This window comes from Numenius arquata, chromosome 15, assembly GCF_964106895.1.
Source record: "Numenius arquata chromosome 15, bNumArq3.hap1.1, whole genome shotgun sequence".
Lineage (NCBI taxonomy): Eukaryota > Metazoa > Chordata > Aves > Charadriiformes > Scolopacidae > Numenius > Numenius arquata.
In genome coordinates this window covers 14,520,659-14,545,624 of record NC_133590.1, presented here as the reverse complement: position 1 = coordinate 14,545,624, position 24,966 = coordinate 14,520,659, and the positions used below count along the sequence as shown (strand labels likewise).

At 42.2% G+C, this 24,966-nt stretch overlaps 1 protein-coding gene across 1 annotated transcript in view; it reads left to right on the top strand.

Moving 5' to 3' along the window:
* Positions 1-10,254: 10,254 nt before the first annotated feature.
* The window catches only part of ADAM12 (ADAM metallopeptidase domain 12), a 182,731-nt gene continuing 168,019 nt past the window's right edge, over positions 10,255-24,966 (top strand). Inside the window, exon 1 of the mRNA XM_074158846.1 lies at positions 10,255-10,376. Within this exon, the coding sequence (XP_074014947.1) occupies positions 10,259-10,376 (118 nt within the window). The 5' untranslated portion in view covers positions 10,255-10,258. The remainder of the gene's footprint in view (positions 10,377-24,966) is intronic.

Genomic DNA, 24,966 nt, shown 5'->3' with positions numbered 1-24,966 from the left:
TCATCCACAGAGATGGTTGCCCCTTTCACTCCAGGGACAAAAATGCCTGTGTGCTTTGATGGGTGGGTAATTATCTTTGCAGGAGCATTGACTGGCCACTTGTTCACTGATGGAGCAGATCAGTATGTGGGGTTGTCCCACAGGGTCATATTTCATCAAGCCACTATGACTTAAGCCTGTGTAGTTTATTACTTGGTGTGCTTTGTGCTGAGCTGGGTGACGGCCGAGTGGATGCCTGTGAGATGCCCTCACTGTGCTCCCCCGCCGTCGTGGCCACAGGTCAGCACCAGGCAGTGGGAGGACTGAGAAGTCCCAACCCCAGCTGAGACCATTCCCAATCTGCAGTCTTCTGAGTAAAAGATTATTAGGAAGCAGTGACACAAACTAAAATGCAAAGACACCTGGGCATAAAAACGGATTAGGATGAAAGAAGATACTGAAAATCTTTCAAATGTATTGTATGTAGAGAAGCTCAGTGTATGTATGAAAGCTTTGATTTAAATATGCATCTACTGATATCACAATCACCAAAATCCTTGCCCAAAATCCTTATTCAGAGATTTTGTGTTGCTCATTGATTCTAGGCTGGTGTACCCAATGATAATGGCATACCGACGTGCCAGGATCTGGAAGCAAAACTTGTCTCCCAGCTGAACCACTGGAGGTGTTTTGGGAGGTCAGGATTTTCTCTCTTGCAATGTCCGTTTAGCTACGACAAAACTGTTGAAAGAAGTGTGTCATACGAGAACACATTTCTATGTTGGAAATAAAAAGCATCCCCTTTTTTAAGTCAGGCATCTTACTTTTCCTAGTTCTCCTTGGCTCCGTACCAAAGCTGTAGGAGGCAGAATGACTTAATATCCATTTTAGATGACCCACAGAATAAGATAATGAGGTGTATCATCTTCCTACCAGCTGCAGAGTGATTAACAAAAAAAAAGGGGGAGAAAAAACTGCACAAATGTGCTCACGGTACACAACAATTATATAAAATTAGTAAATAGGAAAAGTGCAATGAAGTGCTTGAGGTTTGTGTTGCATAGATAGGAATATGTAAAAGAGCCCCTAATTGCAGAGATTTTTGATTTTTTATGTTGAAATTGGTCACAGTGATGTATTTTTACATTTTGTGTTTTAAATACTTTTATCTTTTACAGTATCTGTTAATACACCATCTAATGTGCTCGTGCAGCTCTGAAGCTCTGCTTGAAGAATGGGGAGATTTCCATTTTTATTTCATGTTTCTGTTGCTTTTTAGAACTTTTTGTTCTCTAAAGTAAGCGAGCGCTTTGTATCCCCTTCTGGGGGGATGTGAGGGAAGTTAATAAAGAACGTGACCAAAGGATGGCCATGGGAATGGTGTCCAGTCTGATATTGGACTAATCAGAGGATTACCTGATAATGGTGTTTGAAAAAAAGGTCCCTCGGCAATCATTTTAATGAATTGTAATATATAATTGTGGCCAGGGAGTTTAAAAAAAAAAAAAAAGCATATTCAGGACAGAAGTAGGTTTTTGTAACAGGGTTGTCCTCTGAAATTGTGTCACTGCAGAAGGAGGCAGGGAACGAGGCTGGAGACGGACATGTGTCATGATTTGGGGTAGAAACGAAGAAAGGACAACGCTCTTCTCTACAGATAAATAATATCGGAGGACTGCCCAGCCAGGGCTGCTGGACGCCTTGCCCTCAATGACAATAACACAGAGTATTTTGAATAATCCCCCAGTCACAGCGCTGTGGTCTTCAACGGCATTGCAGTGACGGCAGGAAAAGGGAATTACCACTGTATTCTACACTGCCGATTTATAGAGAAATAAACCAGTGCTCAAACATTATACCCACATTAGTTCTTCGTGACTAATGTTGTTACAATGAATACCAGAGGAATTAGTAATGAATACCCACTTACTGTAAAGTGTCGCCAAATATATACTTAATTTGTAATGCTACTGGGAGCACATATATAATTTTTGTGTTTGTTATTATGTAAAAATATAACTTTGAGGGCTCATTGGTCTAAATTTAATTATGTAATGGCATAAGTTAAACTGCATGAAACATATATAATTATGGGATGACTGTTCTATCTAATACCATTAGCTGATGTTACAAAACCAACATTTTACTTCTGTTTGGTTTAGTTTTGGGAGGTTTCACTTACTGTGTTTGTGACACAATGCAAATGAAAGTTTTGCAACAGAATCTAACAATCAGAAAATGCCTGTAATCAAAGAGGTTCTGTTTCACTCTTCCTTTCATAAATAATATGAGATTAAAACCTAATTGATTTCATTCACCCGTGGTGTATACCACAGTACTGTCTAATGATTTCTCTCAAATTTCCCATTAGGAATATTTATTTTTCTTTAAAAACACCCCAAAATATGCTGTCCTCCTAATTTACTGTCCCAGCATTTATGATGATGGATGTTGCATTGTTTTGTGGTTTGCAGAGGGCTAGACAGGAATGTTAAAAATATATGACTTCATAATTTTTAGTCTGAGTTGAATACTGTCCTCTTGTGAGACATGTAAAAATTTGTGGCTTTTTTTCTTTCTTTTGTTTTCAGGGAGACACTGAAATCTGTAGCAACAGATCAAAGTGCTTATTCTCAATGTTTGGTCTGAAGTCAGAAAAACATATTTAATGGATTATTTGTTGTATGAAAAGGGGTTTTAGCACAGGAAACCTTCCTGCCATGCTGTCCTGTCCTGTCTGGTGTCAGGATCCTGCTGGAGAATCATCGCTTCTCTGAATGAGTAGTGAAATTAGCAGGAAAGCTTAAAATGATGTTTCTTCCACCACACTGAAACAAGGATCTATTCAGGTCGTCTGAAAAATAATGAGCTATTCAGGTTCTCAGGGGGAGGGTAGAGGATGTCCAGAACATAGGCACAAATTACTCTGGTCTGGACATTATCAGGATTTTTCTGTAGCAGGCTGTTGTGCAGAAAAACCTTGGTGCTTCTTCCTATGTGGCAGAATTTCATTCTCACTACAGTAAACAGGGGTTGATCAACAGCAGAGCACCAAATGGGAAGACAGCACAAACTTTTTATTATTATTATTTTGCAAAATATTAATTCCTGTCTGGTAACATTCACAAGGTGGCGTGCCACGGCTCCTCGCTGTGCACTACGAGGGACAGAGGGGGGTCATCGCTTACTGCAATAAGTTTGGGTAAGAAAATGGCAGCACCAGAACAAAAAGTGGAATTTTAGGGCTGTGCAGGCATGCTGAAGTTTATTTATTTATTTTTTATTTATCATAGAAACACAGAATGGTTTGGCTTGGAAGGGACCTTAAAGCTCATCCAGTGCCACCCCCTGTGATGGGCAGGAACACCTCCCACCAGAGCAGGTTGCTCCAAGCCCCATCCAACCTGGCCTTGAACCCCTCCAGGGATGGGGCAGCCACAGCTTCTCTGGGCAACCTGGGCCAGGCTCTCACCACTCTCATAGTGAAAAATTTCTTCCTAATATCTAATCTAAATCTACCCTCTTCTAGTTTGAATCCATTACCCTATTTTTGAAGATAAGTATTTGGTCACGTGTTACTAAAACAGAAGAAAGTTTAGTTTGTGTGGCTTTTCCCTCTTCCTGGAGAAAGGCTGGAAGAGGAAAATGTCAATGGCTATTTTGACGTGGGATGAAGCTGAGAGCTGAGCCCTCTTTCATCTCCCGGGACACTGAGGTTGTTGGGTCAGGGTGCTGGGGGCTGTGGGGGCGCCCCAAGGGATGCTCATCTGTGGGGCGGGGGAACGGGATGCTCAGCTCCGGTGGTGGCTGTGTTCATGCAGAGCTCTGTGTTTTCATGACTGAGGGTTTATGCTACAGGAAAAGAATGTAACTCGGGACCGTGTGAGGTTTGGGTTTTTGTGTTTTAACTGCCGAAGAATTTCGGGGGTTGCTGTTGTTGTTGTTAAGGTCCTGTATCCTTGGAGCGGTGGGTTTCTTTGTTTGCTCTTGCTTGAGCTCCTCTTGGCTTTTTCACCCTTGGCCCTGTTACAGCAGCCTGCAACAGTCGCTGTGTAGTTTCCCTATAAAGCAGTATATAGAGCTTAATCAGCATTAAAGCAGAGCTGACTCCCCTGCTTTGTTAGAGAAAATGAGCTGTTTTCCAAAACGGTGTTGTAGTGGCGGGGCAGGATGGACTGGGCAGAGAAGGCAGGGGAAGAGGAACATGATGAGCATGTACCACTCACCATCAGCCCTGCTATCTGTCTTCCAGGTAGGAACGATGCTAGCAGGCAGTGTTCTCCAAACATGGCTTCGTGGAAGGGGCTGTCTCCCTTGGATTGTTTTATCCCTGAGACAGACTAAAAATACTGCATCTCATTTATTAAATATAGAAATAACTGCAGAATGGCCGTGTCGATTTTACTCATGTGAATATTAACGTTATAATTCTTTATTATTCGAACAAGGTAGAGGTTGCTCTAGTTTATTCTCTAGCAAAAAGGAGGTATCTAGAAATATTTCAGTTTGGGGGTTCCATGATAAAATGGAAAAGACGAGGGGTAATGGGTACAAGTTACTCCTGGGGAGATTCCAATTGGACACAAGAGGACAATTTTTCCCAAAGAGAACAATCAGCCATTGGAATAATCTCCCTAGGGAAGTGGTGGATTCCCCATCATTGGACACTCTTAAGATCCAGCTGGACAGAGTGCTGGGCCGTCTTGTCTAGACCGTGCTTTTGCCAAGAATGGTTGGACCAGATGATCCTTGAGGTCCCTTCCAATCTGGTATGCTATGATTCTATGATTCTGTGAAAATTAATTTAGTATTATATCTTGTTGATCAGCTGCAGCGGTTCAAGGATCTCTCCAAGTATAAAGGACCACATTACTTCAAATAGCTCACAGGTACGTCTCGGAAAGAAGCAGTCTCCACTCAACAAAACCCCAACTGTATAAGCGTGTCCCTTGCATGTGTGCAACAAGGGAGAAGCTGAGTAAGTCCTTGGTTCGCAGAGTCAGGAGGAGTCTATCCCTGGGATTACACAGAACTTTATTGAAACTCATGGGGCACCAGCTGGGCAATGGGAGTCCATTGACTCAGATGAACTGGCAAACCATGGCTTCGTGGCCAGCGTCTGGTGGCAGCAAAGCACCAGCTGGTTTTCCCCCTGCTCACTGCTCCCAGCTGCACTGCCAAATTCAAAGCTGTAGGGCAAAAATGCCAGATAAATTCAACGTTATGGTACCTTTAGGACAAGAAGAGAAAAGGGTCGAAGCCAAAGTAGGGACCTGCAAGGGAGGAGGAGGTAGGAATGTATTTATTGATAACAGAGAGGTCAGATTGCTGCCTGTGCATTGCATTTCATGGGCCAAACGGCTTGGTCCAGACTCGCTGTGCTGCTCAGGGCACACGCTGGGTAAAGACACGGAGGGTGGAATCTTGCCCTCCTGGACTAGGAAATCTATAGAATGCAACTTCTCTCAAGTATGTGCAGTAAACAATATTTACAGCCAGTATTTTATTTCAGCGTGCAGAGCTGATGGACGCTATTCTGGGGAAGCATGCTATTTCATGTCTGAATGCTGCGACAGGGGTCCGTGGCAAAGCTCCGTGGCTAAATGTCATGCTGTATTATGGTATATCTGTGCCTGTTAATTATAGAGAGCTCTAATCTGCCACTGCAGTCACAATTCAGCTGGATCTTGATTCTGCAGAGAGTTCATGAAGTGAGGGAGGACTGGAGACACAAAGTCTCAGCAGCTGGCTAGGGGACACACAGATTTCAAAGGGAAAAGCTTTTTTTGTTTTATTTTGTTTACTCTAAGAAGCAAAAACTTCAGCCCGGAGGCCCCAAAACTGTAGATCCCTGTAGCTAAGCCCAGACAAGTCTTCATGCATTTTGGCACACACGGGAATAAAAGGACTTGGATTTCTGGATAATACTCGATGCTGTGACTACAGCGAGGTTTCCTGGATATCCAAAAGGAGATCACGGCTGATCTGGGACGATGTGAGAGCAGGGTTACAGAAGTGCTTTCTCCCCACCAGAATCTCTTCTCTTGAAATTGTTCAACTGTCTGGTGGTTTATTCTCTCTTCGTTTAACTCAGGCTATAATGCAGGGATGCAATTCCTGCTCTAGCAGAGAACGATACCAGACATAGCTTTCTTTTTCTTTTTCTTTTTCTTTTTCTTTTTCTTTTTCTTTTTCTTTTTCTTTTTCTTTTTCTTTTTCTTTTTCTTTTTCTTTTTCTTTTTCTTTTTCTTTTTCTTTTTCTTTTTCTTTTTCTTTTTCTTTCTCTTTTTCTTTCTCTTTTTCTTTCTCTTTTTCTTTCTCTTTTTCTTTCTCTTTTTCTTTCTCTTTTTCTCTTTTTCTTTTTCTTTCTCTTTTTCTCTTTTTCTTTTTCTTTTTCTTTTTCTTTTTCTTTTTCTTTTTCTTTTTCTTTTTCTTTTTCTTTTTCTTTTTCTTTTTCTTTTTCTTTTTCTTTTTCTTTTTTTCTCTTTTTTTCTCTTTTTCTCTTTTTCTCTTTTTTTCTCTTTTTCTTTTTCTTTTTCTTTTTCTTTTTCTTTTTCTTTTTCTTTTTCTTTTTCTTCTTTTTCTCTTTTTTTCTCTTTTTCTTTTTCTTTTTCTTTTTCTTTTTCTTTTTCTTTTTCTTTTTCTTTTTCTTCTTTTTCTTTTTTCTTTTCTTCTCTTTACTACTCCAAACCCTATAGCATACCATAATCCATCTCACAAGTGCCATAGAGTTTGTTACAGTGCCTTCCATCTAACGTCACTAAATCATACAGTATCATAGGCTGGAGGTTTTAGACTTAATATATGTTTTCTCCACTCCTTTTTTTTTTTTTTTTCATGTTGTTTCCATCAGTTGCTAATTCCTTCTCAAAAGCCCTTTGACCAAAGGGAAATAATGGAAGTTGACATTTTCCTCAGTGCATCCTCTTCCTGTCTGGTGTCTGTACTAACTCGTATGTTATGCTTGTTTCCAGGTGAGTTATTCCATGCTGCTCTCTTCCATACTGCTCTCTTCCGAACTGACCTTTTTGGTGCCATGTGAATTAAAGCTCCTGCATGAATTACTAATTTGATAACCAGAGTCTAAGACAACTGCCTGTATTGTCATACAGTCAAATATTAACTGTTAAAAAATCATGAGTGCTCTTTACGTCAAATTATTTTGGTATGTAAATGCAAACTGAAAGCTAAGAGACTTCAAGTTGACCTATTAAGGTGACACTGTGACACAAGTCAGAGGCAGGTACGAGAGCTGGAGAGGAAAGGTTGCAGAGCCCTGCTTGGTGAATGACAAGAGGTAACGATTAATGCAGGACACATTCCTGAGTACCAATTCTCACAGCATCCAGCTGAAGGAGGTGCGTTAAATGTTTCCAAACCACTCCACGGGGAAGTGGGGGGTGATGCAGTTGAAAGACATGCCTGAAGAGGGGTCCCAAGAGGGTCTCAGAGATCCTTGTCACTTCATTCCTTGCTCTTTCCTCGAGCCATAGGTGACCTGCGGCCGCAGGGTGGGATATTTCATCCACACATCTTGAAGTACAGAGAAGCTACCGCAGTGGGATGGGTCGCTAGTGACTGGTTTGCTTTTCCTGCAGAGGCTGAGGTTTAAAGCAAGGGGCAAACCAAGCTACCAGCACATGCCACTGTCTATAGGAATACGGAAGAAATAGCAGTATATTAGGTTTCCCTTTCCCAAGGAAAAAAAAAAAATAGCAAAAAGACTATCATATGTCATTGCTATTGCAGGATAGCCCTGAACTAGCGCAGAGCAGAGTGCACGCTTTGAAAACAAAAGCTTCTTGTGCTTGAAGTAAAGAAAAACTAAATACATGTAGCAAGGAAGATAAGGGGGGAGGAGGGGGAGGCATAAAGAGCTAGTAGCAAAAGATACAAAAGTAAGGAAAATCCCAGAAGTGGCGAGACACCCCCCCCACACCCCCACAGCCCTTCCCCTGACAATGCTAAAGAACAAAGCTGGGAAGGAAGGAAGGAAAGAAGGATGGATGGATGGATGGATGGATGGATGGATGGATGAAGGATGGATAGAGAGGCATTGCCTGCAGGAATAACCTGGAGAATCAGGATCGCTGGCGCCCTTTGAAGCAGCCACACAACCTGGATGCAATTTTCATTTCCTGCAGGGAAACCCAGCCTTGTTCTTCTGAAGTGGATGAACCAAGCCTCGTAAAACTAATTGTGGGAGCTGGTTTGACATGAGAAATTAAAAGTCAAGGTTTGGCCTCTCTTATTCACGTAGTAGTGAAGCAGGGGCACTTTTTCCTTATTGGTTTTTTTTTTCCAAAAGAGTTTTGAAACTCCTGTGAAACTGTACTGTTGTTCTCCAGAGCCAGGGGTATCTGCAATTCAGTAGCATTCCTTTATGGATGTCGTTAATAAATTATTTGGGACTCTTGTGATAAACTATCAATTTATCTATCAACTTCAAGACCATAAAATTGGTGTGGTAAAATCTAAGTGTTCCTTTCTGGTTAAGTTTTGGGGGAGGAGGAGGAGTTCTGATAATATCTAGGTCATTCATGCTAGTGAATGTCCAAGATATAGTTGGCTCCTCATTCTCTGTTAGCAAATATTGTTACTCCAAATAAAAATATTACCATTTAAGTGAAAAGCCATGTGGGATTACCAAAACCCTACTTAGAAGTCTTTAGCTCCCTTTGACTGATTTTTTTTAATGGGGAAAATACCTTCAAAGGATAAAATGTCTACATTGCTTTTATGGTGGCCTTCCACAAAGGAATCGTCTGGTTTAATACTAACATTTTTAAGCAATGTGCAGTGTGGAGCATGTATGTCCTTAACGAGATAGTCAATAGAGTTCATTAGTTTATATTTTAAGGGATGAAATGTTGCTGACTTTAGCTGTTAAGATGTAATTGATAATGGCTGGGTAGGGATAATTTAGCATTTGGATATTTAAAGCTGTACGTAGGGTAATCCTTGGCTGCTCGCAAGGACAGGGGTTTCCTGGGAAAGGGGGTGGTGAAGAAAACGCGTGCTGCTGAGGGGAGATGTGGGGGGTAAATGTAGGCAGAGTTCAAAATCCAGAGTTTCTACTGGGTCATTTATCCCCTGAGCAGGGAAAAGGTATAGTCGGGATCACTGTGAATAGTTACCAGCCTCTGCTCCAGAACAGACCCAAATCCATGGTCCCAAAATCAATTTTTTTAAGTAGGATTGCATGGCTGTTGTGCCTTCTGACGTACAGACATCTATTAGGCCAGTTTTGCCAATTGTTTCGTGCACAAGGAACATGGGGCCAATCTGCAGAATTAAGCACCAATATTCAAACACTAAGATTTGGGAAGAATTTTAACAAATTCAAAATAAAACTGCACAATAAAAGTCTGTGAGGATTTACAGGATTAGGATCTTTCCTTCTACTGCTCTACAGCATTCTGCGCAACATGTGGGCATTATATGTATTTTGGTGGTATGTTAAGGAATAGATAATCTGTATTTAGTTATTCTCCCAGACAGTCAGTAATAATAATTCGAATGAGGAAGATTTTAAAAAACGCATCTGGCAACTCTGTGGGTGTGTTGCTTGTGGGTTTGTGTTGGTTGGTTTTTTGTTTTTTGGTTTTTTTTTCTTTAAAAAGCCCCACAGTATAAAATAAGTCGGAGGCACCAGAAACAACTCTGAAATAATTATGGAACCAATAAATAATCCCTGAGCTCTAACGTATGCAGATGGCTTTCCAGAGGAAGCAGCCAGGGCTGCGTGTGCAGCAGAAAGGGGGAATCCTTGGCAGCTGGGGGATGGGGGGGCCCGGACCCCAGACGCCCCCCCCCCGCCTTCCGACCCCGGAGCCGCGGAGCTGCCTGCGCGGCGGCGGGCGGTAGGACCCAGCGGAGCGGCGGGCGCGGAGCTCATTTGTTCCGTGGTAATGAGCGCGGTGAGCGCAAGCCAGCGCGGACGGGCTGCTCGTTAATTGCAACGGTCAGCAGCATTTTCCTTGCCAAAAAAAAAAAAAAAAAAAAAGAAAAAAAAAAAAAAAAGCCCAACCCCAAACCTCTTTAAAAAAAGGAAAAAAAAAAAAAAGCAACTTTTTTTTCTTTTTTTTTCTTTTTTTTTTCCTCTCTAAGAAAGCAGAGCCCAACTCATCAGCAGGAGCAGGAGGGGTTTTGGAGTTAACTGCATGCAGGAAATCTCTCACATCCTGAGTCCCAGCTCGCTCCTCTCTGTAACTGTATATTATGGTGCTGCTCTCCAGCCCCAGCTGATGAAAGTTTGTCTCCCTCAGTCTGGGCTAAGATGTCAAAGCCTCTCCATGCAGAGCAGCAGCGCTTCCCTCCTCCGCACCCCCCAGCCCAGATTTCCATGCTGCTGCTCAGCCTCAGCTGGCTCTTTTTAGCATCACCCGCAGCACAAGGTAAGTTAACGAAATATAGCTATATATGTTTTGTTTTATTTTAATTTATTATTTTTTTTTTTTTTTAATACTTCCTCACCTTACGCTGCGTTTTAAGGGGATAAGGAACAGAGAAATTACTTTTAACAAAGCGCACCCAGCAGGACTCGGACGCTCTCGGCGCGGATTTTGCGCACCCCCCCCCCCCCCCTCCATCCCGCCTCCCTCCCCCGCACCGCGGCCGCGGTGCGGGGGAGGGAGGCGGGATGGAGGGGGGGAACCCCCAGGGGATGGGGGGGATGCCCTGCAGGGTCAGTTATCCCCTAAGGGTCCCCTGCAAACAGCAGGGTTGGGGCTGAATTCAGGCTTTGGGAGTGTTGTCAGAATTCCGACTCTTGTTTCCAGCCGGGAAAAATTTCCCGAAAAAAAGCCAAATCCTGCTGGTAAAAGCGTCTTTTTTTTTTTTTTTTTTTTTTTTGCTGGGTAAAAGTTTACTCGCCGCTACGTTCATTCAAAGGGAGCGCAAGTGAGGGGATGGGTGGCTTCAGTTTTCAAAGATGTTTTGCAAGTCCTGGCTCCCCGCTTTCCGCGTTTGCAGAGGGGGGAACAGCCTGGAAAAAGGGACTCGCCTCTTTGTATGGCAAAAATGGGGCTTTTTCAGGAATCACTGGAGGGCCCAGGCCCTGTCCTCTTCATTAAGCAGCAGCTGACAATGCATATTTTATGTGAGAGAGGAAGGGAGATTCTCTTGTGTAAATACACGTAGCAGCGCTGCCGAGTGCATGTGTCCCTACGTGTTACTACAAACTCTTGTCCCCCCGGGGTCTTTTTTTTTATTGTAACTTTAAACTTTGTAAATGTTTGCTTGTCTCCGAATTTATGCACAGCGACTTTCACTGGGACTTTGGCTCTGGACTTGCTAAGAGAAAGACAGAGATATACTTTATCACATTAACCCGCACGTTGAAGTCCTAGGGCAGCCAGAGCGAGCTGTTGCATTTAATCAAGCAGCGAGGATTTATGTTAATGAATTAACAGGAGTCGAAGCTTTGCTTTGCCTCTGTCAGAGGTCTTAATTACTCTTCGTCAACATTTGTAATTAGACCAAATCAGCATATCGGGGTTAAAGGCTGCAGCAATTCTCAGGTAGGTGAGGAGAAATAGGTGCCCAGCTCCCCTGCGGCTGCTCCCTTTGCATGGGTCAAGGGGGGGGTTGTTTGAGTGGGGGCAGAAGACACCCCTTTTCTGAGCATGGGACCTACTGTGGCTGCCCAGGGCCCACCGTGAGCTGGAGGTGGGCTAGGACAGAGGGTAAACTTGATTACGCATCCAGGAAAGTTTGAGATAAGATGCTTCTAGCATTCCCGTGTGACAGAAATCAAGAAATAAACATACTCCAAATTAGTTCTTCCTCCAATAAAATAAGAGGGCAAACGGTATGTGGCTTTTGTCTGGCATACAGATGAGAGGGGCGGAATGGTAAATGGAGGTGGAAATCCCCTTACCTGTGGCTTGAGATCCCCCGAGAGCCAAGCTGGAGTTCTAAAGTGATGTTTGCACTGATGAATTAAGCTCTCGCTAAAGTTTGTGTCAGCTGCTCATCTTTATGGTGCCCATCTTCAGATGTCTGAGCTTGAGCAACAGCGCTGCTTGCTGACCCAGCTGGGTTTTGGGTTTGCCTTGCTACATCTCTCCTACTCTTCTTCTACCCATAACAAGTCTATAACTTGTTCTTTTGCCTCTGCAGCCAGAGTGCTCAGCGAGCATCCTCTCCTTTAATTCCCTTTTTTTTTTTTTTTTTTTATCCTGTGGAAGCAGAGAACAGCTTTAGCTTTGCCAGAGCATGTGCTGCTTTCTTGGTCGCAGAGGTGCTGAAAGTTACCACCGCGTGTTTCGAGACCCAGCAAAGCTGCCCGGTGACGAAAAGTCCTCTTAGCTGTGCTGGCACACATCTCCACCCGCGTCCTGGAGCTTTGCAATCCCTACCTCAGCTGGCTCTACTGCTGCGCCAGCCCTGGGCCCGGTGTTAGGGATTTGAGGCGCTGCCAGAACATCCTAATTTTTACATAAACACATGCTTAGTGATTAATATAGAATTTTAAGTTACGATATTTCTTGAAAACTGGTTTTGAAGTGTGGTGAGAGACATGCATAATGTGGAACTGCCCTAGAAACAACTCTAATATTAAACAGAAGTTATCAGGTTATGAGCTAGACAACTTAAAAGTATCCTTGCTGCTCGCTTTTTGTTTCCTTTCCAATTTTTATGGTTTTACAATGGCCTTTTCCAGTTTTCGGTATTGCTTGCTCTTGGCTGATGGCTAAAAGACCTCATGGACAAAAAGGAAAACTAACTCAAGTACCAGCCTCAACAAAGCAAAATTAGCTTTGCTATCCTGGTGGAGGATAATATCTAGTAGGATAAGAGCTAATCTTACAGATTTAGTCAAATGCCTTAAAATCTACCTCCACATAAGCTTTGTGCAGCTTCCTGTATCTGCAGGGCAGACAATAAAGTGACGGTGCATAAAGGTAAACTCCAAATTAGTGTGTGTGTGTAAACTCTTACATCTCTTTCGGGTATTAGGTACTAGCTGGAAGAATGGTGGAAAAATGAAAATCCTAAAATTGCAGTTGAAAGTTCTTTACCTTCAATTAAAATAACTTTCTGCCAGATTTTATTTTCGCTGTTGACTGCAACTGCATTGGCTGTAATGGAAATAAATTGCAGAAGAAGAAATCTTCCTTTCTCTCTCGCTTTAAAGCTGATCTCTCTGACACACTCCACGTTTTAGAGCTCGCTTTCTAACGCTCTCCTCTTCCAAACTGTTCCAGCGTTTGTGTCAGATGTTTACGGTCTGTGTATAATCACCTTCTTGTCTGACGATTATCCCTATCAGGTCGCCTGCAGATAGCCTGGCATGAGCTGTCACTGTCCGTGGGGCTCTGTAGATCCATGCCAAAATACACCAGCTGAGGACATTATGCCCACTCTTCAAATCACGTTCACATCATTAACTCTCCCGCTCTCTGGGGAACTTCGCTGGTGTTTTGTTGGGACTTCCCATCTCTTGCTTTCCTCGAGATTTTTGGAAAGGTCGCCATCCAGCCGCAAAGAGCATCCTCGAACTAATGATCAACACGGCTACGTTTTCAGGCAGCTTTTCATCCTGTTCTAATGACACATGAGTGACGGCAGCGGATCAGGGCTGTGTTTATCTGTTACTTCCACTCGGGCTGCCAGCTGCCGCTGACGCCATTGATCATGAAATTCTGTTTTAAAAAGGCTGAATTCATGTAAAGGCTTATTTGGTCCTCCACCAGCCTTGTTCAGACCTCGCCTACCCTACTCCTGACAGATTTATCACTAGCGGTCCCTATGTTTCTAACATATCCCACCTCCCCAGTGCAAAATTGTCCAAGGAGTCCAGCTGGGCTGTGTTTTATTAGCATTCACCTGCATCTTTTTGGGCAGGACCGTTTGCACGCCAGGGCTGCGGCGTTGCGTGCCAATGGTGAGCATCAAGCTGCCTTTGCCAGCCTGGGGTGGCCGAGGAGTGCGTCCAGCCCAGCTTCTGCCGGGGGTGCTGCCAAGCCTCCTGCCTGAGAACCTGACCTTTGGAGACTGCACGTTTGAGGGATGATGGGGTGGGGTTTGGGCCTGACTTTTGCTGGGAGAGTTGGAAAGCAAGAAGTGATGTTTCCAGGGTGTTTGCAATTAGGTCTGAAATACCGTTAACGTTGATATGGCCAGGCTCTGCTACACCAGCAGCTTCTCCCAAGCTCTGCATCTTACACAGCATCCAGTCCTGCTTAGGATGCCAAGCACTTCATGCTATTTACATTGGAGGGATTTTTTTATTTAATCCCTTTTTCTGATGGCTTTTTTTCCTCTACAAGTTCTCACATAATCTACTCTACTCATCTCAGACTTTGCTCGCCATGTCGCATGCACGTGGTACTTGCGTTTCAAGTAGCTTTTCAGATTACTCCTAGGACAAAAGCACATCAACTCCAAAACTTTATAGTACAAAAGGCCTAAATCACACCTGCAGAGGCTTCTTGTGGGTTCTGTTGAGTCTCCAGGGCAAAGCTGTGACAAACAAAATTAAAAATCCATGGCGTGAGTAAGTCTGTTATAGGGTTGCGGCTGATTCTTGATAGGACAGTGTAGTCTAAAAGGACAATCCATTTTGTTTCTCGCTAACACAAAGTGCTTCAATTGCATTAAATTGGTATTTTTTTGATAAAAGGATTGCACTAACTGAGTAAAGCTACCATTTCTTAGGCGATCCCTGCTCCAGGATGTTGAACCTTCTCTTTCTGGTGTCACATAGAGTTTGAGACTATGTTGATATTGAGTGTGATGTTGGCATCCACGCTTCAGAAAGTGACTTCATCAACTGCATCATCTAATCAGAAATGCTGGCTCCCCTGTTAAATTGTTTAATGTAGTTTCATTAATTTTTTACCCTCCATATAAATGAGATTGCTGCTTTCCATGACTTGAAGCTAGGTTGGGAAATATTTGGTTACCTTGGGGGCGGGAGGTTGTCCATTCACAAGGTCAACAGGATGAAACCATTGATTCGATGAACACATTCTTTCTTGTCCAAAATACATAATCTAATAAGGCAAGAAGTGACTTTTTTCATGGCCTGTTAATCATGCTGGATAATATACAGCAAGGCGTAAAAAGCTGGATGCAGAATTTGGCACAAAAGGATCTTTAACTAGTTTATTCTGAGATACTTGTTAAGAGGAACTGTGTCAGTCTCTGCAAATTTGTCTAATGGTTTTTCGTTTAATGCATCTTATATATACTTTCTTCTGACAATGGTTAAAGTTTGCTGTTTTCGTGCTTCTAGTTAATGTTTCCTAATTCCGAAAACAGCTGACAAAGTAAGAGAAATGAACCTCATATGTGACTGCTTACCTTTGAAAGAATATCTTAGAATATAAATTTCACTGAAACCCAGTGTTTATGGGATTTTGTTTTGATATAGTCAAGTAAAAAAAAAAAAAGTTGAAAAAATAAAATAATATGGAGTTTTTCATAATGCTGCGTTTAATAAGGTGAGCATATGGACCTGACCATGCATGGAACTTTGCTTCACTAATATTTTTATTCAGCAGCTCTGTCTGTATGCAGTGATGGTAGTGCTGCTGAAGATCCTCTTGCTTCAACAATTAGAAGACGTGAGAACTATTCAGTCTGGATTATTTAAGTCTATATTGCATTCCTTTTCTGCCATTGAGAGCACTGCGGTGCCAGAGCTATAGCTGAGAACAAACTGTGGCCTCTGAAGCTTCTAGAGAAGGATACAGCCTCTCATTTCTGATCCATGTTCCTTTTTGAACTGGAGGTCATAAAACAATATCCAGGTTAAAAGCTGCTCTTGTGTGCTGATGCAGATTTTCATTCCAAATGAAATAATTTATTTCCTCATCTATTGTCACTTAAATGAGGAAAATGCACCCCACTGAAGAGACACTTTGATTAAACACTTGTGGTTGAGGGGGCACTGCAGGGTCATTGCAGAAGTCTTCACACTTTAGCAAGAAGGAGTTTGTCTATTTATTTTTGTCATGTACATTTCTTGTTTGTGGGTCTGATCCTCAGTTGGGAGAAATTGCCTGACCTCCATAGATCTGGCTCCTTTCTACAAGCTGGTGGTGATGTTCTGTGCTGTTCATTTAAAATGTGCTTGGCAGGATCAGAGGATGCTCATAGACGAGCAAAGCTGTGTTAGTGACTTGGGAAGACATCCTGGGTGTTGTCCCTGCCCTGAGGAAACAATAACAATAACAATAAATGTTCATTCCTCCTGTAGCTCACCTCCTGAAGAAGCCCATGAAAGTCAGGAGTTACGGACTGGTCCAGTGCTGATGGTGACATTTGTTCTAAGGTTGCACACATAAACCTGAGCAGGAGAGGTGGCTTCAAGAACATTAAGTAACTCTGAGTTTTCTGTTCATTCATGTTTCAAAAAATAGGAAGACAGACTCAGTGACAGCTTATGTTAGTACAGGTGCAGTTAATTCTTCTTTTTCTGCTGTTGTGTAATGCGAGTAGCAGGTATTCCCCGTACAAACAAAATCGCGTGATGGATATTGACTCCCCAGCCCAGTAGCTCGTTTGCTAGGCTTGGGGAAGAACTACAAATCGTTTCCCAGGCACATTTACCTAAATGAATACTGAAATTTGTGTCAGCTGGGTTTTCTGCATTTTCAGTGTGATTTCCCAGAGAACATCTGAATGAATGATTTGTGTGCATGTGATGAGCACAACTCAAACTCCCAGTCTATAGGTTTTTCTCACTGATGATTGTATATGGGAAGGAACATCCCTCAATACAGCTTTTCTAAGGATTCCTTATACTCGGTGGGGGAGGCTAGTAAATCATTGGAGAAAGGGATTGTGCTGTACCTCTTAAAAGACCGAGAGGAAATTGTATTTTGGGCAGTAATTTTGAACTTTATGCAGTGAAAAGCAGCCTTTCTTGGGGGATTGGAGGACAGGAGCTGGAGAGGAATGCTGGATCTGGATTTTTGTGTAATTATGTGGACTCACTGCTGAAAAGTAAATATATTCAGCACTTTTTTCTTTGACATTGGAGCTCTATGGATTAGTTGTGTCTGTGCTTGTGAAACACAGGTTATTATTTCTCTACTTGAGTGAGTGTTTTTGTTAGGCATTGCATTGCTGATGCTGAAGGGTGCGAAGTTGAATTTAATTAATCAAAATGAGAATCTCTGGGACTGGGATCCTTTGGGGAAGGAGCAACAGTTTAGGAAGAAGCAGATGTGACTCAGTAGTGCCTATGCTGGGATGATGCTGAGTTAAGATGGGACATCCTTTGCTATGGCATCCTAGAAATACCTATGGGAAAGGCAAACCTCACTGTTTTTTACCTTTTATTAGTCCTGTCCTGTTTGTTTTCATGAGAAAGAAGGACTGGGCCAATTTACATGTTGTGCATCAGGACCTGGAAAAGAAGCAAACTTAAAGCAGGATTTGCAGCAAGAGGAGAGAAGTTCTCCTAAACTGTTATGTCACTTGCTTTTCAAAGCTGCTTTGAGTTTGAATCCTGTACTTACAACTTGTCCTTTTCTGTGAACTCTATGGGCTAAGCAATTCCATGGGGGGAACCTCTTGATAAGTACCCATCACCCTGTGTGCCAAAGTGGCCTCTGCTTCAATGCTTCACTACTTTTTCTCTCATATTTTGAGATGTTCCCTTCTAGGAAAAAAAAAAAAAAAAAAGACAACTCTGTCTTTGGACTGGTCCTGAATAGTAATTCCTTAGTCAAACAGAACAACATCACAAATGAGGCTGGACAGCTGTTTCCCAAATATAGTATATGTATATATATTCTATACACGGTAATAAAGCTTGGTTTTCACTATTTGAAATGTTCTGCAGTCTCCCTGCCCCCTCCTGCAGTCAATGGCAAATGTTCTGAAAACTCCACTTGTCACATTTTGTTCTCGAGAACAGGGAGGATATCGAGATACGCTGGCTTCTTTCCTTGAGTGCATTTCAATATGTATTTTGTATAATGAGAGCCCAAATCCTTCTCGCATTACTTATGTTTTAATCACACTGTGCTCTCCCAAGATTGCTTTAATCGCATTTGCATCAGCAGGAGTAACTCCGTATGATGAGCAATATTTCATCTGCAAACAGAGGGGACCAATCTCGGGCGCGTGATGAGGAAGGAACTGGCTGTCCTGGATTCGTTACAGCGCAGCTCTCTAGTGAAGGATGGTGTAGCATCCTGATTTGAGAAATGGATATTCAAGAATTAGAATGAACAAAAGCTATTTTTTACAGTTTTCTTGAGGACCTGTCAAGTGTGATAGTTCCCTTTTAATTTTCTGGTAAATGGCTTTTTGGCATGTGCTAACTCCCAAGAAGCGCGATGCTGCCTAGTGCAGCAGACATCGTTTTGTACTCCAGCCATGACATTACCGTATATGAGAACTGAAAAGTTATATAGATATTACACCAATATATAAACCATGTGTGTTAGAAAGACAAGTTCAGTTTTGAAATATTTGACTTAGCTATGCTTTTCACTTTCAATCTGTGCCAAACATGTGCTTGAATGACTGATGGAGTCATATGGTTCCCTGAATAAAGCACTTTATTGTGCGCAAACTTAGAGCCTTCCAACAGTTGTATTACAGAAGCTTGAAGATTAAGATGATCCAACTGCTTAGGGGGTATGTTCCACAATGAACATTTTATTTTTCTTTTTTTCCCCCCTCTCTCTCTATTTTGTCACCCTAAAATGTGTCATTAGTTTGTTCAGCTGGTCGCACAGTGACACTGACCGCAGAGCCTTTGGTGGAGAAGAACAGCAAGTTACCCTCAAATTTAATCTTTCACTCCCGTGTCCATATTAAAATGTTCAACACATGACTTTTTCCATGGAGTTTATGGGCTTTCATGGGGGAGGGGTGGGAGGGCTGTTTCCTGTGGCAGATTATTTCATCAGCAGAATTAGATTTAGGAAGGGAATAACTCATGCAAGAACAAGCGATGACAGGAGATAGTTCTTAGAATTATAAAATCAAAATATTAAAAAGCATGTTTTTAATGCTGTTTAGTTAAAAGGGCTCAGTGCGTCTCAAACTCCTATTTCTCATCTGAGCAGTCAGTGCCCGTGAAGCTGCTCAGTGTGAAAGATCAAGTGGAGACGCTGCAAAGTCATACACGGATCAGTTCAAAGTTGACAGACCTGTCAAGCTGGAGAAGGGATCTTTTTTCATTAGAAGCAGAAAGAACAGAAAATTAAATTCAGAAATGCATGGAGTTGTCTTACTGTTGCCTGTCCTCAGGCTCATCAAAGACCTTTGCTGACTTTTGATGTTTTAAAAATTTTGTACATGAGTTGTAATTTTGCAGTGTGAAGGAAAAGGCAAAATTCAAGCCCAAGACGATCCATGGAATTAGTTGCTTTCCAAAAGTTACGTGTGCTTAAATGCTTGAGGTCTTGGGTTTGGAAATGGGGGGAGGAGTGAGAAGACAAGTAAAACTTTGTGTTTAGTTAGGTAGTTTGCTAGTTTGCTTCTTTTTTTTGCCTTTTTTTTTTTTCTTTTAAATAATTATTTTCCAGGCAGCCCATGAAAGCCCCAATTTTACTAGATTTTGTAGAGAGAATCAAATGCACTGCTTAGATGTGCAAAGGTCAGTTGGAAAAATAATTTATGATTTTGAACAACTAAAAACTTTTCTGTAAGAAAAAGATTTTTATTTTATGCACAGTCAAATCTTGCCTAGACCTTTGTGCTTATATTGAGATGAGGGCAGAGTCTGGCACGTTATGTGCTGTCTCTTTTAAAGCTGTGTAAGCGCTGTTAGTAGGATAATGGGAAGTACCTTATCAGTCTGGTAAAGTTTCTGATTTGTGTCCATCCTTTTGAGAGGTTGGCTGTCTTTTCAGCTGGTGGTTAGTGTAAAATTTAAGACGGATGGACGGTTGACTTTAAGGCAAGCTATTGCTTATTTTACCCTATGCAAGTTATTAGGCTTTCTTTCTTTAACCATTGTGTACTGGAAATCTTGTACTGGTTTATTTCATAGCATTTTAATATTTATTATCAGATAATATTATAATTTGCACTTTTTTATATTAATAAGTGACAATTTATTATTTTTCTGATCTCAGACGGACTAGGTACCATTCTAGAAGGTGGTTTCAGCAAGATCTGTACCTGGACAATGTTTTATCTTTTGCTGAAAGATGGAGTGAACCAGAGGATTGGAAACACGCATCCTCCACACTCCTTGGCCAGATAGTTGGATAGTTGACGCTTTTTGGTTTTGGCATGATATAGTCTGAGTCCTAATGTTAACAATTTCCATTTAAAGCAAGTTGATTTTTAATTTTTTTTCCTTAATGCACAAGAGCTGGCTGTGATCCTCTTTGCTCTGAAGTTCTGCATTGCAATGCAATCTAACCTTATGTATAGCTACTGTATACTCTTGCCATCTATAAATATATCAGCACTGGCAAGATAAATACCAAGAGCTAAAGGACATTCATGGGCCCTGTCCTCTTTGGTTTTCTAGATTATGCAAAATAGTTCTTTTAGTTCTTTTAGTCCCTTCTTTTAATTCTTTTAGTCCCTTCTTTTAATTTAGTCTTTCCACTTCCCTGGCAGCTTTTCCCATCCACCAGCTCCAGGCTGAATTAATCTTCCATGAACGCAGGTGAGGAGAAATGCCCGCAGTATTACAGATGGTCTTGCACTGGTAACACTCAGGAGTAACTTCAATATCTGATATTCACTGCAAACACCTCTTCTGATGCATCATTCCAGGACAGTCTTTGTTTCATGTGACAGCAGCGTTATACTGAATAGCATGTAGGGGTCTTTCTTGTGTCATTTGCCCCTGAAGATTACCACTTAGAGTAGAAAACTTACTAGTCCCTGAGAGTATGGTCCTCCATTCTGTTCTACTTGGTCTCAACCCTTTGCTCCAGCCTGCAAGTTAGTGGATTCTCTTGTAATATTCTTGTCCATCTCCGTGCAGATGTTGCTTCCTAACTTGGAGCACTGGATTTGAGGAGGACACTTCTGCACATGGAGTAAAGGTTGCTGATTGATAGAAACATTGAGGCTGATCCTAATACATTTTCTTACTGAGCCTTGGTAGCAACCTTCCCTTACCTGGCTGGTTAGTGATGTGCTTGGTGGGCAGTCTCTGCTCCTTACCCAGTTTCACACCCTTCTTAAATTTCCTAAGTTCACCCTGATCTTGAAGGGCAAATGCTTGGTCCTCTCAGTGTACAAGCTTGGTAATTTTGGATTTAAAAGTTCTATTTTGAGTCTGAAATGATAAAAGAGTTGTCCCATATAAGGCATGAGAGAGAAGCAACTGATAGCAACGTGATAAAGCTCTTTTCCATCTGGTGGACATTCCTGCCAACAGTGGGGTTCCTGCCCAGCTCACTGGTATGGTGGCACAGGGCAGACCCAAAGTATCCTGGGCTATCAGGGAAGCTGACTGGCGACAGAGCCTGTGGGGATGCCTCAGTTCCCTGCCACAACACTAATTGCCAATGGTCCAGTGAGTGCAGGAGGCATCTGTGGATATACAGCCCTTCCTCCATAGCCAGAAATGGCCCATCCAAGTCATGGATCCCACTGTCTGCGAACTGAGCTGAGGAAGCTGGAGAAAATGAGGAGGAAATGGATAAAGTATGCTCTTCCTGTCTTCCACGCCTTGCAATACAGAGCAGTGCCGGTAGCTGTTTTCAGTCTGCTGAAAGATTACTCTGTTCTATTATTCTTTTATGTCCTAAGGTTATTCCGGTGCATTGGTGTTTTGTTGCAGAGGAAAAAGTAGATAGTCTGCAATTTACAATGGTGAGCCCATTTGTAAAATTAAAAGTAACACAAGGATAATATAATTTAATTTAATTTAGCCTTTTATTTTATTCCCCCACCCGCCCCCTCTGTTATATCCATAACTCAGCAGTAACTGCAGTGGGTGACATGAAGGGTGCCCGGGCGCAGTGCTCTGGGGAGATGGACTGGGGCTGGGGCCAATGTCCCTGGGCTGGGCTGCAGGGGGTGCTGGGGCTGTAAGAGCCCTTGGGTGCCTTGGGACCCTCGTGGGGTCACGTTAATGTGTGTTGGACAAGACGTGCGGATGGGACTCCCAGAACATGCACATCCGCAGTGGGAAGGAAGCAGAGTATCATACGTTGGCTTTATTGTAAACTTACATATTAATAGATGGATGTTTTTTAAAAACCACCCAGGTCTGACTCTGCTCTCCTGTGCCGTGCCAGGGCAGCAGGGAGCAGAACCAGCACTTACAGCATGTCAAGAGTGTGCAGTTGGGAGGGATTTTTTTTTTCCCTTCCACTTCAGCCCATTTCATCCAGACCCACTCAGTAGTGAGAGCATTCACCTTTTTGTTTGTCATAAGGACAAATAAATTGCACTGCCTAACTAAAAGCTTATTAATTTTAAGTAAATGCAAAACTGAAGTGTATCTGGGCTTCTTCAGGAGGCCACAGCCATTAAACAAAGATGTCATGTCGCATGCTTGGAGTTTATTTTACATAGAGCTCGGAGGAACTGAAATACAAAGCAAAAAGACGAAAACTATTCTTAACTTCTTTGGCAACAACTCCTCGTATGATACTGTGCAAAGAAGAAAAGTTGTAGAAGTACATGGCAGATGAAAAATATTTAAGCTGCACAAAAGTCAGTGACAGACAACATCTACTCATCTCACTATTTGTACAAAGTATCTTTTATATTACTGGGGAAAAAAAAAAAAGAATAAAGGGCGCTACATCAGCTTGTGGGCTGCTTGTGGATCAAAAGCGTTACCTTCAGCGCGGGCTGAAAATAGAAAACAGATAGACATGACTGTGAGTTTTTCATGTGAAAAAGTGGGAGACGGGCTTGCGTCAGGAAGAACTGGACAGGATTTCACTGAAATGGAAAATAAGTAGGTGAGTAAGTAGGTGCATGTGACACAAAAGATAGCAAGCCTGGGTCTAATAAAAGTTCCTGGTAATACAGATGGCCTGATTTTCTTCCCCTCTCATGACACGTTACCAAAATTTAAATTTTCTGATTTCAATTATTACACTATTTATATTGCTGTAATACCAAGAGTCCCCATAGAGAAGAGGCCTCATTATTAATGTAATGCAAACAACTCTAATGGTTCCAGCTTCAAAGAAATCCTAATGAAAATGGGTAAAGGAGATGAAGAGTGGCAGAGGGGAAATACCAGCACATCTGCGCGCATGAAGAACTGCAGCACTGGGAGCTCATGGGATGTGATCAAGGTGATGGAAACCCTTCGTTAGCACAGATCTCCAGTCCTGTCCCACCTCTCCTGGTGCTCCTCGGATGCTCTTTGGGAGGGCTCTGCTTATGCTCGGAGATGGGTGGCCCAAGACCAGCAGAAGAAAACTGGGACTGTGTTTTGTTCAGCCATTGTGCAAGAGCCTGGGTGAAGTAGCCCTCACTGGGACAAACTCTTTGGTGTTTCCAACTTGGAGGCGAGGGCTGTGTGTGCCGAAGGCTCTCCAAGGTTGCCAGCAGCCATCCCACCCGGGTAGCTACCCAGAAGCCCACACCTCTGTTCAGACTCTGGCTGCTCTGGGGCTGCACATCTGCTTGTCCCATTTTTTCAGTTTCCTGCACACTTCAACTGCAATTTCTATGCCTACAGTTTCAGTTTTTTGGCCCGGCTCTCTTTTCATGTTTTTTTTTTGTGTGCTTTTTCCTCCTGACTTCGAGTCTTCTTCTACCTTCTACCCGTATCTTTTCTGTCTGCATCCCATTGTTTGGTCAAGCTCAGTGGCCCTTTAGATGCTGTCATCTTTCCCATCTCGACGGATGTGTGTGGGTCGCTCTTTGTTGGCTGTGATCCCCAGTTTTCTGCAACATGTTCTTTGAAGCTTTGCAATATGGCTGCAGAATCCTATTTAAAGGATCTACCTTTTTATCTTCCTCCTACTTTTAGATTAAAAGACTGATCTAGAGCTTACCTATCAGTTATACAGGTTTCTTTATTTTGTAGTTGTTCAGTAAGTAAATATAACGAATTTAAATCAGAAAAACATTGTTATTTGATCAACAAAAGAAACTTTAATGTGCATGTATCACACTGAGGACAGTTGGGAGTTAAGCAAGTGCATAACATTAAGCATGTGCCCAAGTGCTTTTCAGATTGAGGCCCTGTGACTGGGCTGCAGTGCTTTCTCCTTCTGCAGGAAGCCGTGATTTTTATCACACCCAATAATTTTAAAAAAAACCCAACATTCAGATAAGGAACAAAATATTTGGCTGAAGGAAAGCAACTAGACAGAAATTGATCTTGTGTTTTATAAATGCTATGGCTTCAGAAGAGTTTGCAAACTCTAAAGCTTGTCTGTTTTGTTTCCCCCAAATAAATTATCTTTTCCAATAAAGATATAACTGCTGCCTATAAACCTGTCTTGATGTCTGTCTCCAGACTATCAACGCGTCTGCACAATATGCATTTTCAGCGTGCAGATAAATAAGCATGTGTGTGAGATTAAATGTGCTCATTGTAACCTTACTTTGTTATGCACCACAAGCATCACTTTGTCATGATAGAATAGGAGTGGCAAAATCGAACTGCATTTTGTGTAGAAATTGTTCCTTTTTCCTGTGATATTTTTACAGCGGTTGTACATTCTGGACCATGTGATGTAATGAGGGAATAACACAAGGGTGCACAAATGCTGATCCCTCTCTCTCTCTCCTTTTTCTTCTCTTTTGGGTAAATTTCTGATGTTAATGCTTTGCAGAATTAATAAGAAAGGCAACTTGCACATGTAGAAGTCCCAGAAAGACTTTGGTGCTTCCTGATAACTAGCTGCAGCTCCATGGTATAAGACTGCGTGGAAGCACTGCAGACAATGCATCCGTGGGAGGAAAAGTATGCTTATAGGGGTTCTTAAAATTTAGATTTCATGAAGCTTTCAGAGTGTAAATCCTACAAAATAATAGAAGGACCTGAGTCATTTAATTCATATAGTTGAGACTGCTCTTGTGAGCCAAAAAAAAAAAAAAAAACAGGGCTAGAGCCAAACTTTT